Source organism: Haliaeetus leucocephalus, unplaced genomic scaffold (assembly GCF_000737465.1).
Source record: "Haliaeetus leucocephalus isolate CR32 unplaced genomic scaffold, Haliaeetus_leucocephalus-4.0 Scaffold151, whole genome shotgun sequence".
NCBI lineage: Eukaryota > Metazoa > Chordata > Aves > Accipitriformes > Accipitridae > Haliaeetus > Haliaeetus leucocephalus.
Genome location: NW_010972587.1, coordinates 2829723 through 2846864, shown reverse-complemented (window position 1 = coordinate 2846864; position 17142 = coordinate 2829723). Strand labels below are relative to the sequence as shown.

At 42.2% G+C, this 17142-nt stretch overlaps 1 protein-coding gene across 1 annotated transcript in view; it reads left to right on the top strand.

Annotated features, from left to right (window-relative positions):
- Positions 1–17142, top strand: part of PTPRR (protein tyrosine phosphatase, receptor type, R) — a 140610-nt gene that overhangs the window by 107767 nt on the left and 15701 nt on the right. The window contains exons 8-10 of the mRNA XM_010561960.1: positions 2949–3033; positions 9902–9981; positions 12192–12329. Of these exons, the coding sequence (XP_010560262.1) occupies positions 2949–3033; positions 9902–9981; positions 12192–12329 (303 nt within the window). The remainder of the gene's footprint in view (positions 1–2948; positions 3034–9901; positions 9982–12191; positions 12330–17142) is intronic.

Genomic DNA, 17142 nt, shown 5'->3' with positions numbered 1-17142 from the left:
GTGCAAGTCAGCATACAAAGTCTGTAGCTAAATAGGCAATATATATCCATTTGCTTTATTAAACATCTATACGTATTATACATAATTAAATAATTACAAATAATGTATAAGCTGCACACATTCGTGTGCTCAGTTGCACGCATGCAGTCACAGATGCGTACACATATAAGCCTTTGTTCATGGGCTACTTCACCTCTCTGGGCGATACGCTTCTAATAACAGCTATTCTGGCTCACATTAGCCATTGAATGCTACAACTGTTCATACACTCAAAGAGATATGATTTGGGTCTCTGAAAGTATTCCAGAAAATATAGCAAAATTTAGGAAAATTCAGGCAGATATTTATTATCCCTATCCTGCCATTTTTATGAGAGCCAAATTTTGTAGATTTAACAATCTGGCACTTTCCCATGCAGGACTGTATTTTCTGTCATTCCAATATTTTGAGAATAATGAATTTTTCTGTTCTGTCACCAACTTCAGACATTCTGTCTTTTGAATAGTGGCAGCTCAGGCTACTAAAGAAGCATGTGCTGGGCAATTTATGTTTCTTCCTCCTTGCAAGTCAGGTATATTCTCCCAAGTAAAAGTAGCCAACCTTTTTGTCAGCATTAAAAAAAAAAGGAAAATAACTCTTTTTACCTAATAAATATTATGGAAAGTATTTTGATGGAAACTTACCATTTTTTACAATGAAGGACTCTGCCTCGCGCGGCTTTTTCCAATCTCTGTAGGTGACAGACGTAGATCCTATTAAACACAGGTTTAACGTATTGCTCTCTCTCAGCTGGTACATAGTTGAGCAGGGAAAACTTTCGGAAACCATGTGCTGGTGGTGTTTATCCTACGCCAGAACTGAACCAGGGAAGCTCCAGGTCAGCCGCCATCCCATAGCAGAGCCGGTTGGGACAATTCGGAGCCCAGGGGCCAAGGGGAAGAGTCTCACAGAGGTCATCACTGGGAAGGGGTGAAAGTCAGAGGCGGGTATGAGGGGGGTGTAGGAGCTCATTTTGTAGTTCCGTGGAGGAGGAAGGGGCATCAGAGGCAGGACAGAGGTGAGATGGTTTGACCTGGAGGAATGGGGATGAGGTTTGTGCAGGAATGGAGTCTCACGAGCAAGAAGATCCTGCGCTTAGCACAGGCATCATATGGATGGCGGTACAGGGAGCTGAAGAAGGATTGGGTGAGGGACCTGCAAGGAAGGTGTATCTTAGCAGCAACACTTTGGCTGGCCTGAAATGAGAGGGAGCAAGTCGTTCTTTTGAGGAGTCAGCTGAAGAGAAAGGAAGAGATCAAGGAGGGAGGGAGGGAGAATAAAGAAGGTCCACTAAACACATGGGCATAAGGCAGAGAAGGTAGAAGAATAAAAACCAACGCAGAAGTTGCAGCCTCATGTAGTAAGATGTTCAGAAGCCAAGTTGGGAAGCAGGAAAGAAGCAAAGCAATTCATTACGACCCATCTAAGTTGTACTTAACTTTGCCTTCTCTTCAACCAGAAAACTAAGAGGGTAGCTTCGCCTGCTTGGTGAACCCATGTGAAGATCTACTGTTGGGTGCATCCCTGGCAAGCTTGAGGGACCTCGTCCCTGCTCCTCTCAAAAAAACTCCACTGCAGCCAGTCCTGCTGGAGGGCTTGGGTCTGAAGGGCAGCGGCTGTGTGTCTCACCTGTGCCAAATTTGTGGTCAGGGCTGCGCCTGTGGAGTTAAAAACCAGCTGGTTTGGGAGGGAAATCCTTGAGTAAAATTTCCAGCGGTGCAAGTCAAAGGAGGTTTGCGCTGAATAGGGTAGGAACATACCTTTTGTGCTTCCTCATGTTCCGATGTGTCTGTAAGAGGCAATTATTTAACATGCAGCTGTCTCTTTGGATAAATGTTCTAGGCTAGCAATGAAGTTTTCAAGTCTGTAGTAATGACTGTGCTTTTAAGTAGAAGTAATAATTTACTGAAGATCAAATTCCAGCTTACCCCAGGATAATTTAAATAACGGTGGCCAAAAAAATTCAGTAAAAAATGAAGATTTGAGTCAACTGAAGCATTTGTTAATGTGATTTTGCCAGATTGTTTTGGTTGATGAAACATCCCCCATAATCAGGAAAAAAAAAAAAACCACGTACATGTTTTATCTTGCCATTTTCAAAGGGTTGTTTTTATTCAACTGTAAGAACACTAACAATGTTTCAGGACCTCAAGATCAAAATTATTCTTCCCCCCCACAGACCAAATGAAACATTTTTTTCAATGAAAAATTGGAGGATTATTACTTTTGATGCTGACAAACAATTTGTAAAACAGTAATTTTAAGCTGATCAGGAGTTTATCGTGTGTATATTTTTGGAACTTCAAGCAAACTGTCAAATGAGTTGCTTGCACATCTGCGTATTTAAAGATGACAATGCAGATCAGTCACTAAAAGATCAAAATGAGAATCAAGAGAAATAGCTTCAGATTTTTATTACATTTTGAATCTCTGAATGCAGAAGACTAAGGCACTTCATCCTGGTAGTCTCTATAAAAAGCAAGTGAGGTCTTTGACTGACATCGTTAAGGGCTTTGCACAAAATTAAAAAAAATATGTTTGCTATAAATTTATATTTATTTTGAAAGTTCCTCCCCCGGTTATGTAAAATGTTGTGCTTTTCTGCTACAGTGCTGCACTTTTCAACTCCACTTTTTTAGAACTATTGTGCATTTTAACCTCTCTCCTAATCCTGTAAAAACTTTGCTTTTAATAATTCATCAGAAGTGTTCCTTGGAAGTCACCCTTCAATATGCAACTCCCTGTGTTTATTAAAGGAAGGGTGTTGACAGGCTTGAGGTGGGAACCACTTTTTTTCTTAATAACTTTGATGTCAAAAGACAGTTGTGTAACAGCAGATGGCCTTCTGGTGATAATTTCCTGCATGGCTCCTTTGGAAACACCAATCTGATTTAATTTATTTTTTATAGGAAATACCAATGAATTTTGTGGATCCCAAAGAAATTGACATCCCGAGTCACGGAACTAAAAACCGCTATAAAACAATTTTGCCAAGTAAGTGAATTAGCCCATGGTTTCCTACAATGACATTTAGTCCTGCTTTGAGAACGTATTGCTGTGAAAATCTACCTGTCTTTATCTTCGATCGTTGTGTACCTATTCATAAGTGTATTTATAGCCTGTGTAGAAAGATAACGAAACCCCAGCGCTGTAGGACTGGCAAATGCAGAACTCTCACTGGGTGCCTTAGCAGGCACACACTTTGGGAGCATCCCAACCACGTGCTGAAACGCGGCCCAGGTGCGTGCTGGTTTTCTCTGGAGGACAGCTCAGGCAGATGGGTAGAGAGGTCTGCCATGCCTCGCCATAGCTCCGTGATCCGGAGGATGAGAGGACCAAGACTGTTGCCTCCATCACAGCTCACACTGTCTTGCAGTCACTGAATTCCCTCTGGTTGGGTCAAGCTACTTGGGATCCTGACCGACATTAAGTGGCCCAGATGAAAAAAAAGCAAGTCCATCCTATCCTCTCTCGTAGTGGACTTCCATCTTTATAAGTCCTCTGGTGGGTTTGGTTTTTTCCTTCTCCATGTGCCAGTTGGCTTTGTGGAAATCTGTTTGCATTAGTTAAGAAAGCCACTCTCACGCAGTGCTGCCTCATCATTGCTGTAAACTTCTCACTGCTTTGCTGTACTGCTTCTGTATTTTCGTTGGCCCAAATTCTTTATTTCTGACCAAGTAACAATTGTTTTGTTATAATTAGAGGTGATTGAAAACTTTTCAGTGGAATAGTTTTCCTTCAAAATACACCTTTCTCTGAAATGCAACTATTTTCATAACATTTGTTGGGGAATAACGTGATATTCCATTTCTCTTTTATTAATCATTTTGTTTTCTGTTCAGTTTCAAAAATGGTTGCAGAAGTTTTAACGTTGCACTAAATATAGACATGAATAGTTGAGTTTTTATAAATTTTGACATCACCAAAGTGAAAAAGTTCATTGATGCAAAATGTTGGAGGACACTCCCACAGAAAATGTAAACACATCCCTTTGCTTAGGTTGGGAATGAAGAATACTTTTAAAATGACAGCATATCCTGTCAACTAGAAATATGTTTTCTAATCCTCTCTGTAATGTCCTTGTAGGCCTGTTATATGTTAGTCATGCAAATTCACGCACTTTAGATGACAAGATTTCTCCCAGCGAGCCTGAACGCGTTGTAATTTGTTCACATCATACAAAGGCCTTGCAGTCAAATTAGTGAAAACTGATGGCCTTCAGCCGCTAGATTAGTCTCAGAAATGTGATATGTAGCTGGGAAAGAAACTCATTGTGTGGAGCCCTCGCTTCCCTTCAACCCCCAGTAAAATAAAAATCTGTGCTGTCTTCAAGGCTAGTTCATCTATTGCAACCAATAGCCAAGTGCAATCCAGGAATGTTGAAGGGAATTAAAGCAAGTAAGCAAGTGAATGCAAGTTATATACCAAGTAATCAGAAAATTCAGCGTCCCTTAGAGTCTGGCCCAGTGTCAACAGGATGTCCACGGAGGGTGAAATCCTGACCCCTTTGACGACAGCAGGACTTTTGCCATCAGCGGCAGTGGAGCCAGGATATCTCCAAGCCTCCCGCCGCCTGACGGGCGGATTTTTGGAAGGACGTCTCCCTTCCCAGAGCATCTTGCATCCGAGCTGCCCCGGCCACCATCAGGTTCGCCTTCAGCAACGCCTCGCAAACGCGATGAGTCCCCGTTTCACCGCAGCATGTGTTTTGAATCGGGACGCGACAGCTGGGCCGTGGTTGATGCTGATGAGCTTTGAGAACCAGCGTGCCTTTGTGGTTTTTGCCTCCGGTTAGCTGGGACGTGCCGCTAACTCCGCGGCACGTCGTCGGTCCGAGCACGCTGCCGGCGTGCACCGCAGCTACTCACGGGCAGGCACTTTGTAACCATCCTCGGCAGAAACCAAAGCGTCTGTTGTGTGTTAGCACCAGGCTTTTTCAAAGAAGATATTTTGAGGATGGAGGCACATGCTCGTAATAAATACTCGCACACCCCCCAGCCAGTCCGAGAGGGTTTGGAAACGATTTGAGCGATTCAGCCGAACAGCTTTCCTGGTTTCCTGCTCAGATGATATCAACCTGCTGCTTCGTACGCCCGCGTCAGCTTTTCCATTCCCAGCGCTGGGTGCGTCTCCCGAATCGGGGCACCTGTGGTGACAAGTGACGTTTGAGCTCATGGATTATCTCCTAAAATTGCCCAGTCCTGCCAGCTCCACCCGCTGCGCTGTGGAGGATGTTCTCATTTTCTAAGAGATAATTCTGTGACAGAGGGCATGACCTGCCTGCATGAGGGCAGGTTCGTGTTAATAGATACTACCCAGCCAAACACACTCGTGGAATAAAATGAATGCCTAATGAAAACTATTCTATATGGAAAACTGTAAAGTGCAGGAAATGTTACATTTCTATGAAAGATGTTTCCGTTGCAGTATAACGTACGCAACACTCTTATGCAAACACTAGGATGCCTCTTCAAGTTTTCTAAGTGTTATTTGCTTTACGACAATATGCTGATACCACGAACGAGGAGACAGGATCAGAGCCAAGTGGCAAAACAGTTCCTTAAAACCACTGTTTCTCCATCCTTCCTCCTGACTGCGACCCCGCTCACTGGTCCTGTTAAAGCCCGCTCCGTGTCCTCAGCTGCATTCCCTCTGCCACCCACCTACCGCATTTCTCACCCCCTCTGAGCAGGTGCCCAGTCCTGCGCCCAGATTTCCCAGTTTCTCACCACGCTCGCATCCCTGTGGCAGAACACCGGCCCCGCTGCTCCCTCCTCATCCTCTTACTCCACATCTTTGCCTTTGCCTGCTTCTCTCCTGGAGCCCCCGCTACATGTCCCCGCAGCAGGACCTCAGTTTCCAAGCCCCCTGTCTTTTCCCCTTCCTGTCTCACTTTTCCACCTCAAATCGGGAGCAGCATTCCCGTGGGGCTTCAGAGCATGCGTGGGCTCTTGCTTACAAAGGAGCAAGTGGCTCAACACTGTTCCGTGGGTATCCTTGTGTGTGCAACACACCCAAGGTACCTGGATGTCATTCCTTCCCCCTTCCTGAAGGGCAAAAGCCAACATGAAAACACGAAAACACTTGCAGCAGAACAGCAGATTCACATTAACGTGAAGGTAGAAAGTGCTTGGGGGGGTCAGACCCACAAATCCCCAAGCTGTTCTTGAAGTGCTTGTGCTAAAACTGGCTCTGGCACTCCAGCTGAAGACGAAGGGAAAGTTAAATCTAAATCGTATGAATAAAGCACTTTATTATGCAAGCTTATAGACAGATGCTGGAAAACCGTTCTCTTGATGTTGAGAATCTTCAAGCTGCCTTGCACTACAGTCCTGACTACGAATGGTCATGTTTGCTCCAGTCCTGCTCCCTTATGAAGGCAACAGGATCACCAGCAGGCTTTCAAAGACTAAAGAAAAAAATCATATTTGCAAAGCAGGAGAAAAACTGTTTAACCTTAGTGGAATTCAACACGGGTTAATCAAGCATGTTTGTATATTCGTGTGAGTCGACAAAATGTGTCCTAGTTGTGGTCACCCGTATCATAACTTCCATGGTATTTGTAAATAGCCACTATTATAGTAATTGATCCATGTTAGACTGCATAGTTAAAAATGTAAATGGATATTAGGCAGACCTGATTTTTAGTAGATAAGAAAGATTCCCTTTGCATGAATGAAACTTTATTTTGGAATGCTGAAGCATGTTTTAAAATGCAGAAGCACTCACCATGATAAATCTGTGAAGTTTTCCATTAAGAAATCCTGGATTATGTTGGAAGTGCCGGGAAATGATTCAGATGAGATTAAAAAATCATGCATAGTTTACAGGTGGTTTATACATGAGATGTTTTGAGGCAGTTGTATTATTAACAAGTCTAATAGCCTATTCCCCACCTGGCAGAGATCATGAATGCAATCTGGTATGATTCTTCCACGTTCTGTATTACAATATTTACCAAATACTAGCAGTATCTGTAATTCATTTATAGACTGCAAGCAAAACCAGGCAAAACAGAGGTGGATTAATTTCAAAATGTTTCAGTATCTGAAAGATTTATGATCTTTTGGGCTGCAAGTGTGAGAGCAGTCAGCCTCACAAAATTTTCGTCTTCCTTTCCTGCTCACAAAACAGAAATACCATAAGGACAGCCCTTATAGTATTTCGGTCCTACTTTTGGTAAGGCAGCCAGGACTGGACTAACAAATGACTTATCCTGGAAATGCTACAAATGCGAACATACCCATGTCCTAAAGAACTCAGAACACAGTAGCAGTCGAAATGGAAGAAGGAAAAACGTCCACAGCACATCATACCCACCCACGAATACAGCCTTTGCAATGGGGCAAAGCCCCATGTCTTCATGACAAAGTGGTGTTTGTGGAGTGGATGATCCTCCAGTGTCGATGGCAGTGGGGGGGGGCTGTTCAGAAGTGCCACCACATAGCCCAGTTTGCTCCCTGCACCAAGCAGTCTCATGGGGGCAAGCTACAGCCCCTTTAACACCCTCCTGTTCCTCCAGCCTGGTAAATTCAGGCCAATATTAATTTGTTAAAGATGGATTTAGAAGAAGCTGCTTCGACTCTAGTGGGAGAGCTATTCCAGACTTCTTAGATACATGGAAGAAAACAGCAGTAATTTTGCCTCAGTCAAAATTGTAGGAGACATTTTTTATTAGTAATTATAAGTGCTTAACAGCTCTGCTATGTTTCAAGATGCTTTACAAACATTGATGAATTCAGCCTTGCAGACACCATCTGTGTCTTTCTTCTGTAGCTTCAGACTCTCAGACTTTGCCATCCATAAGGAAAAGATTATTACCTCCAAGGTATTTGTCATTCAGGAGGAAGCTAATTACTTCCATTTGTGTCTGATGATTGCTTAGTGGCTCTGGATCTTTAGCAGCACTCACGTTTTCCTCATTTCAGAGCTGACTTTACAGCACTTTTACCTATTTCGTAACCCATCAGGACTGTTAATTTATAAAAGATTCCCATTCAGAAGCAGTGCTTGTTTCGTTGATTGGAGTTGGAAGGAGGTCTCAGAAATTGTGAAACTGATTTAGCTGCTCCTTAATAACAGAGGGGTTTATCTCAAGACGTGGTAATGAAACTGGATGTTGAGTCTGCTTGGAAGAGGTTTTTTAAGGTAGGGGTCAAGCTACACCAGAATCAGAGGCATTGTGTGAGCTAGAGGAAGCGGGTGTTTTTTCAAGGCCACGTAGCCTGAGGCATTTGTGGAAATGGCTAATAATCACTCTGTGCTGAAAAGGAATGAGAGGTTTCCTGTCCTCATATTGTTAGGGGAAAAAAAAAGCTCTAAGTCAAAAAGTTGGGAAAGCTAGTACAAAGAGATTTTAACACAAGCTAACTAGGGTTCATGTTGTGCTGTTAACCCAGAGGACAAGACTTCCATGCACAGGCTTTGAAGGAGAAGTCATGCATTTATTTGCACGGTTTAAGAAATGTACTTTCAAAGCACCAGCCTGTGTCCTGCAAAGGCTTCACTCCTGTCCAATACGCTCCTGTGACCTCCAGTGGGAGAAGGACATAAAGTATGTTTGGGATCATCCCTCCTCTTGCTTTGATTCGCAAAGGTTTTACCTTGTTCTTAGGAACAGGATGAAAAGTCACAAAAGAAATCCAAAAGCAACTCTGAAAATACCAGGTTTTGCTAAAGCTTACGTACATCAATTACATATTTCTTGTGTAAACAGCAGGGCCACATAATAAATAGTGTTTTCTTACCACTTTCCAGTTCAGCATCCATGTAGGTATCTTTGAACACATTGCCTAGATTGCACTCAGCAAAGCAGCCATCCAGAGGCTATTTCCAAACCAGTAGGTGTCTGTATACTGTCAGAAAGCTGCTGACTCAAATTAATTGTTTAAGCAAATTGCCAGAAGAAAATATTATTTTTTTCAGTACAGAAATATTTCCGTATCATTTTGTTAACAGTAGAATATTTTTTCAGAAAAAGTGTGAAGAAAGTCAAAGTGTGCCCCTAGACAGACACAACATAAGCACTTCACTCCCCTTCTCCTTATGCCTTTCTGTTATGCTGTGTAATTGAGAATTTACTGGCTTTAATTCCAAAAGGGTAATACCTGGGGGATCACATCATCACAAATAAGCAAGCAAAAACTTCCTTTGCAGGAGGGATTTAGTAACTCCCAGCTTTATACTCAACAGAACTGGGCCCCACTCCGTTTTAGATCATCCAAGACAGTGGAGGAAAGAAGAGCATGAAGGAAAATGTTCCTGTATTTTGGCATTGTGTCTCTAGTCTAGTACACATGAATGGTCACAAATTGTGTCAGGTGAGAACACAGGACTGAAAGGAAGGATGTGGGTTACCTAGTCCAGCCCCTTACAGTGGACTTAAATTGGTATAAATACATATAGCTGATTTCACCCCAGGCAGAAGGAGCTTTTCTTCATTTAAATCCAGCTGTAGTCATTGGAACAGTACAGCTTCAGGCAAAGGTATCAAAGTTGAATCCAAAGAACTTGGTGTAATTATCTAGCATGGTACAAGGATCCGGGTTTCAGTGACAATCTACACAGGTCAGCTCGATACTCAACACAGGCAGACTAGACATTGCTGAGCATTGCCTGGACCTGATAATGTTGCTTCAATGCCCACAGCTTGCTGAGATACTTCTACACAGCCCAGCACTGTGCAGTATAGCTGTACCTTACTTACACATGATGATCCTTTGCAGAGGGAATAATTTGATGCATAATACTTTAGTGGTTGACAGCCCCAAATAACAGTAGATTATGTTCTTCAAGTCTTTCTCTATAGAAATCTTCTAATTATGGGTTTTCTTTTCAATTTCCATCTTCCTTGTGCTCTTAGATCCTCTAAGCAGAGTGTATTTGAAACCAAAAAATCCATCTGACTCCTTGAGTACCTACATAAATGCTAACTACATTAGGGTAAGTAAATGTACACTCTTGTGCTTTTGAGACAATATTTGATTTTCCACGTGAATAGCTGATTTTGCCAAGGTGCGACTCATTTTATTCCTACCCACCTGCATTGATAATTCCTAATATTTTTGTCTGCATTGGTGTGATAGAAATAGTTTCATGAGCTGTTTGTAACAAAGACCACATAGCCATGAATGTACTAAAACGGTTGCAGTAAGAAAACAATTTATCAAATAGTTTATAAAAAACATTTTAAAACACATGCATTACTATTTGTTTACTTCAGTATTTACATTTAATACTGTTCTACTGCCTTATAGTAAGGAAAGAGGGTTACCTTTTAACGGTGACAGAGATACCAGTGTTTTGGTAAAGAGAAGATCAGATTCAACATCAATATAAGCTGTACGATTGCTCATTGCAGTCGTGTTATCCACAAACAAGTTCAGTGGTGATGGGGTTTTTTCCTGCATAACTATATCAATTGATAGTCCTGATATCATCAGTTAAGTAATTAAATAAATACTGTACCAAGTTTGTGAAAAGGAGCATAAACAGCTGTGTTAAATATACACATGTGCACCAGCCACACACACTTGTTCACATTTTACTCCCTATATTGAGTGGTTACATGATACAAAGATTTTTAGCAGCATGAACCCTGTTGGAAAGCATTATTTCTAAGTGTCAGCTATGTTATAATCCTTGATCACACACACACACACACACACACACACAGAGCCTTCTTGAACTCGTGGCACAGTGTATGCTGAATAGACTACTAAGAAACTAGTTCAGTTGTGTTTTAGGAGTATAGTCCTCTACCTGTAAAATCAAATGTTTTGATTAGAGCTTTGTACCAGATCCTCAGCTGGAATAAATGTAATGGTGCAACTGAAATTTGGCCCCAGAGCTCTACAATGATGTTGCTTATTTAAATAACAGGACATGAATATATATGTACACATCCCCCGTGCCCCTTGCCCTGCCTCACTTTACATCCTGTACTTTCAGTGTTTTGTATGAAAGACATCCTCACGTAACTAAGCAGAGCGGTTCTTTTTGGAGAACAACTCCTCCATCAGCCAGGCCACGTTTTGAGTCCTCTGAGGTCTCCCTTTACCCCATGCCACCACCCTTCGGGCCAACATATGGTGATTTCTCCTGCTGCTAACACCCGTTCAACTGTCAGCAACTGCAGAAAAAATACAACCCAGCAATGAAATGAAGTTTCACATCCATGTATGCAACATCATTAGGCTTGCTGGGATCCTGACAGCCTTGTCTTGGCCAGAGTACGTTCAGGCAGACTGGGGAGTAGAAGGAGGACTGTTCATACCAGCTGAGGATCTATCCCGTTGGTTCATGCAAGGACTAACAGCTGTCGGGGAGAAGGGCACCCAAAAGGGAGACCCATGGCTGGAGGCTCCCACACCACCTCCAGCCATTCTCCGTTCCCTCACCCCCTCCGACTGGCAGGCTCTCCTGACCTGCATTACTGTTGGGCACCCTGTCACTGCGCAAACTCACAAGTTCTCCTTCTCACCCAAAAAATAAGAAGGCAATCTCTTGGTTTTTTTCCCATTTCTTCTTGCCTTTCCCTTTCCTCTGCTTCCCCACTGCTTGCCTGACCTCTCTTTGACCACCTACACACTTGTGCATCTCGGGATTCCCTATACTGATATGCTGTCCCTCCTATAAGGTCTCATAAAAGTCCTTCTCCCTTAGCAAAGATGAATAGCAGAGTCTCTGACTCCACAAGCATTCATGTATTTTAAATCTTTTTTCCTGTCGTGAATCTTTGTAGAAACCAGTTTCAGAGTTCTCTTTTTTTTTCTGTGGCTTGTTGACTGCAAACTATCTTGTAAACACTGCAGCAACATAAATCATGGATTAAAGTACCACTGGATGATGGAAAGCCCCAGCAACTTGGAGAACAGTGTAAGCTAGAAGCCAAGTAAGCAGGGAAATTTGAGAGGGATTGATGTATTCTCGGGACCATTTCAGTTCATCAAATCAGTAGTTTCCAGAGGCAAAACTGTTCTACTGAAAAATTTCTGATCTGCTCTACTGTTAGTCATAACTGCTTTCAGTTCAAATAACTTTTTTTTTTTTAATTCCAGATTCATTTTTCTGCTCTTTTACAACATTCACCTGCAATTTTGGTCGACCACATGAATTTAAAGTAAATGCTTTTGTGTCTGTTTCTAAACCAGGGATATGGAGGTAAAGAGAAGGCTTTCATTGCAACTCAGGGACCCATGATTAACACCGTGAATGATTTTTGGCAGATGGTTTGGCAAGAAGACAGCCCTGTCATTGTTATGATCACAAAGCTGAAAGAAAAAAATGAGGTATGACAAATAGCCAAACTGAGAAATTATTCCTATGGCTGCATACTGTAGAAATAATCTTAGCAGATATGGAACCGGCTCTTAGATACTCTGGTAATGGGCAATGTGAAAAGTAATGTTAGGGTAGCCAAATACACCAACTGCAATTGCATAGTAATCATAAAAGAAGTATTAAAAAAAAAGACAAAAAGGAATTCCATTTTCTAGATCTGTGTTGTTGGTTTCATAATTTTTTAAGAAACACCTCATTTATCTGTTGGTCACCTCTGTACTTCTTGTTACTTTCTGGTATATAAAGAATCACAGAATGGTTTGGGTTGGAAGGGACCTTAAAGATCACCTAGTTCCCACCCCCCTGCCACGGGCAGGGACACCTTCCACTAGACCAGGTTGCTCCAAGCCCCATCCAACCTGGCCTTGAACATTTCCAGGGATGGGGCAGCCACAACTTCTCTTGACCTGTTCCAGTGTCTCACCATTCTCACAGTGAAGAACTTCTTCCTTACATCTAATCTAAATCTACCCTCTTTCAGTTTAAAACCGTTACCCCTCACCCTATCACTACAGGCCCTTGTAAAAAGTCCCTCTCTGGCTTTCCTGTAGGCCCCCTTTAGGTACTGGCAGGCTGCTATAAGGTCTCCCTGGAGCCTTCTCTTCTCCAGGCTGAACAACCCCAACTCTCTCAGCCTGTCTTCACTGGAGAGGTGCTCCATCCCTCTGATCATCTTCATGGCCCTCCTCTGGACTTGTTATGATTAGAGGTTTCCTGACAGGGTTGAAGTTTGCATTTTGCTATAATGGCAGGGTTTGAATCCATTCCAGATATTACAAATCTTCTGGACCCTCCGAGAAGTACAGTTTGGGCTCCCAAATGCCAACACCATGGAGGGACTTAGCAGGAATGGAAATACATGGCTCTCTACATTAGTACCAAGTAGAGATGACAATTGCATTTTAATTGCTAATGGCCATCTAACTGTCTGTAATACATTCTGTGACTTTTGGATCGATTCCTAACTACATCCTTAATAGTTTTATTTAGTATTCCTGTAAATTGTTGCCAGGCTTTCCTTGATAATGCCAGAGTCCATATTTGTGACTGCCAGACATTAGGAACAAAAATCACTCTCCCATGAAGAGGGCCAACACAAAGCTCTGTTTTGGAAGATCGAATCTTAAAGAAGTGGTTTACAGGGCTTGTGGACAAGAGAGAGACAGACATAAAGGAGTTTGACTTTTTTCTTGAGTCCAAACTGCTAGACTTGGTAGCAGTTCCTGACTCCAGGTAGGTGCCTCAACCAAGTCTCAGCACCTTGCCAGGTAAGCCCCAGGGCCGTATTGCCCCTGCTCCACTCACACCCCTGCTCTTCAAACTCAGATGCATGTGATGATGGGGAAACAGACTTGATTCAGGCAAAGTTCCCAGTCTGAGCGATCAAGGGACCAAGATCCTGCGTGTGTTCCCAGGGCTCAAACTCACTGCTCTATTTAAATGGGGACTCAGTAGACATACTCGTCTTTCTTCTGCCCTTGACCACTGCTTGGCTCTTTGTCCCCGTGAGTTTGGGCTTCTAACATGAACTTAAAATCCAGTGGATTTTAAGAAAGCTGTATGTAAAAAGTAGGTCTGTCCTGTAAAATATCCCAAGACTTAGTTCCAAACCAGGTGCCATTTTGCACTGTTCAAACAAGTGTCCAGAAGCCTACATTAAAAAGATTACTCTTGAAAATGTAGAAACCTTACCCCAGCCTAACTGGCCAAAAGAATAAGTATTTCACTGAGGAAATGCTGACTGTTTAAACACTCACATCTGACACTGTGTAAGAAGAATGACTTGAAAGAAGTGCCCAGTGGTTTCCACCACGTCAGGAAGCCCTGTGTTTACCTGAGTTACGCAGGCTCTAGGCACTGGTGTTTATCCGCATTGTTGTGGCCTGGCAGTGGTAATTTCCTCCTAGTCCAAAGGGTGGGGAATCTCAAATCGTTCCCAGGCTATATAGAGAGGCAGTGTTTGCACAAGCTGTCCTGCCCTGTCTAGAAACCTTAGGAACTCTCCCACCGTTAGCAGGTTCCTCCCGAAACCCTGCTTGCTACTGAAGGGAAAACAGCTTAGCTAGTGGCTATGCTCAGCATATTAACTTCACTGTTTAAGTATTTGCTCTCTATAGAGAAGGCAAGAGCAGATGTTATTTAGCATAATAGCCCTTGATATTTTTTCTTCTCTGTGGTCTGTTTTATTTCCATCATTTTCAGGGAGGTACATCTGCAGTATACACACACACCAAATACCTTCATATTTAAAAGCGTATTCATCCACCCATCCACATCCATCCCTGCACAAATAAAACCCCGTACCTGAGTCGCAGGTATAGGCCCCATTCCTCAGTTGGTATAACATCAGTCAGCCTCCATTTGAGCTATAATGTACTACAATGTATAAAGTAATGTATAATGGGGGAGCTCTCAAATGAGAGACACATGAAAAACCTTAATCTCAACAACAGATTCATTTATTTATCATAAGTAAAATTATTTGGGACATTAGTGTCCTAGTTCAATATACTGATGTGATGAATTTCAATAACAATGGGAATTGTGTGAAATGATGGTAAACAAAGGTTTCTGTACAGTTACTTCCTTCCGTGAGATGAAAAAATGTCTAAGACTCGCTGTGGCAACAGTTTTTGTAAGATGGATGAACATATAATATGAAAGTAGATTGCTGAGCAAAATACTCATTTCAGCTGTATGAGAAAAACGTGGAGCATTAAATTATTGGATTTTCTTTCTTTTTCGTTTTGAAGTCTGCTAAAAAAAAGGAGATTGATCTGTAAGCAAGAGTAATGCTGAAGGAGCTATGGGTGCTGTGAGTATTTTAAGCAGAATCTGTAAAACCTGTCCTCAAAACTACGCAATGTCTGAACAGATTGGAAATCTACCTGTGCAAGGAGAGTCCACAACAAATTTGCTTCTGCCTGAATAAATAATGAGAAACTTGGAATTCTAGGCTATAGTTTTAGGGTTAATATGAGGAAAACCACATCTCATCTAGTGATCTAGGTACCCTCCCTGGTCACTGAAGAGCAGTAGTCACCTCCAGAGAGTGATCCACCCCACTCTAAGAGAATGAGATAAATCACCCACTGAAGGTGACCATCTCTAATTCTGTAGTAACACTTTAGGACACGATCTTACAAAGCTTTATCCATGAGGCACGTAAAAACTTCATGTATTACTGACTTCAGTCAAGACAACTGAGCAATGGAAATTAGACAAATGTGGGGGGGTGTAAGAATTTTACAGACTTCTATATAATTTTATAGAGGAGTTTATAGACTTCTCTTGTATCAGCTGTTTTTCGTAGTTATGCTAGGTACACTGTAGATAATACGCATTTAGTTTGCCTCCAAAACTTACTAGCAACATTACCTGTTAACCAGGAAACATATTTTGGGAAGCATAAATAAAGAATACTGTGCAGCATTCTGCAAGAAGAAAAGACTAGTACTGACAGATGCATTAAACAATGTGTGTTTATTCAACTCGGGTAATGTAAATCTTGTTGTCAGTAATTATCTAGGACAATCTTGTTAACTCACTGTTTAAAGCTCATATTATTTTTCATGTAACATTTTTCCCTCAGTTGGTGTATAGGCATGCTTATCTACACACAGCAAAATAGATTTTGGAATTCGGAAATCCTGCCTTTTACAGAATTCACATAAGCCTCTTTGAAGATTACTTATTAGTTAAGTATTGGCACCGTAGATATGTCTTAGGTTTTGGAAAAACTTAAGAAGATTTGGTCCTAACTTTCAGGATTTTAGTATACAAAGGCAAATCCTGCAAGACCTCTTAGAGTATACCTCTCACGCTTGAGTTAGTAGTGACAGTAAAGAGAGGGCAGGAGTAAAAAGGGATCCTGGAATGGAAGCTTTGTCGTAATTATTCATTACTGTTGTGTGTTGGCCCAGTTATTGGGACATTTAATGTGTAAATTTATTGGCATAGCTGTATGGAAAAATAAACAAGCGGAGCTGAAGTAAAGCAACTTCACAAATATTTGAGAATTGTCAAACTAATTTTGTTCAGGGTCCAAATCCCAGGGAAATAAAGCAGGTAAATAACACGTCAGCTGAGAGCGCCTTCCTCCATTCAGCAGAACTGGGGGACCAGGCTGCAACAGGAGCGCTTCTGGCAAGTTAAAAAAGCCCGTGCTCCTGAGCACAGACCGACCGCGGCAAATAGCAGGTGCCAGCCCCAGTCCGAGGCAGGGCCAGATCCTGCTCGGTTGCGGAGGTCCAGCTCAGGAGCGGTCCCCTGAAGCCTGGCACCCGGCGAGCAGGGGATGGGGTGTGCAAGGAGTCAGGACAGGGGATGGAGGGAGCCCAAGCCTGCAGCCCTGTCCCAGGGGGGAAGGACGAAGGCTGAAATCAATTAAAGATCATGTGAGATACTGTTTCTTGTATAAACTTCCTGTTCGGGTCAGGGAATGTTGGTTTTTTTCTTAAAAAAAAAAAAAAAAAAAAAAAAAAAGGTCAGGCTCCAGATCAGAAATATAATCATTTATTAGCAAAAAGCTAATTAATGGAAATGAATCCGAGGGGGGAATTTGAAAGATGGCAGGAAGATGAGATTTTCCACGTGAAAGTAAGAAGATTCCCAGGCTTTTGCCTGCCAGGCAAGTTGGTTAGGATTTCTTTTTTTTTTTTTTTTTTTGAGCTTAAGCATCTTTTAAAAAAGCCTGCTTATAGCTGTTGTATGTTTGCATAGAGGATTGTACATTCAATCCCAAACTCACAAAATAAGTGA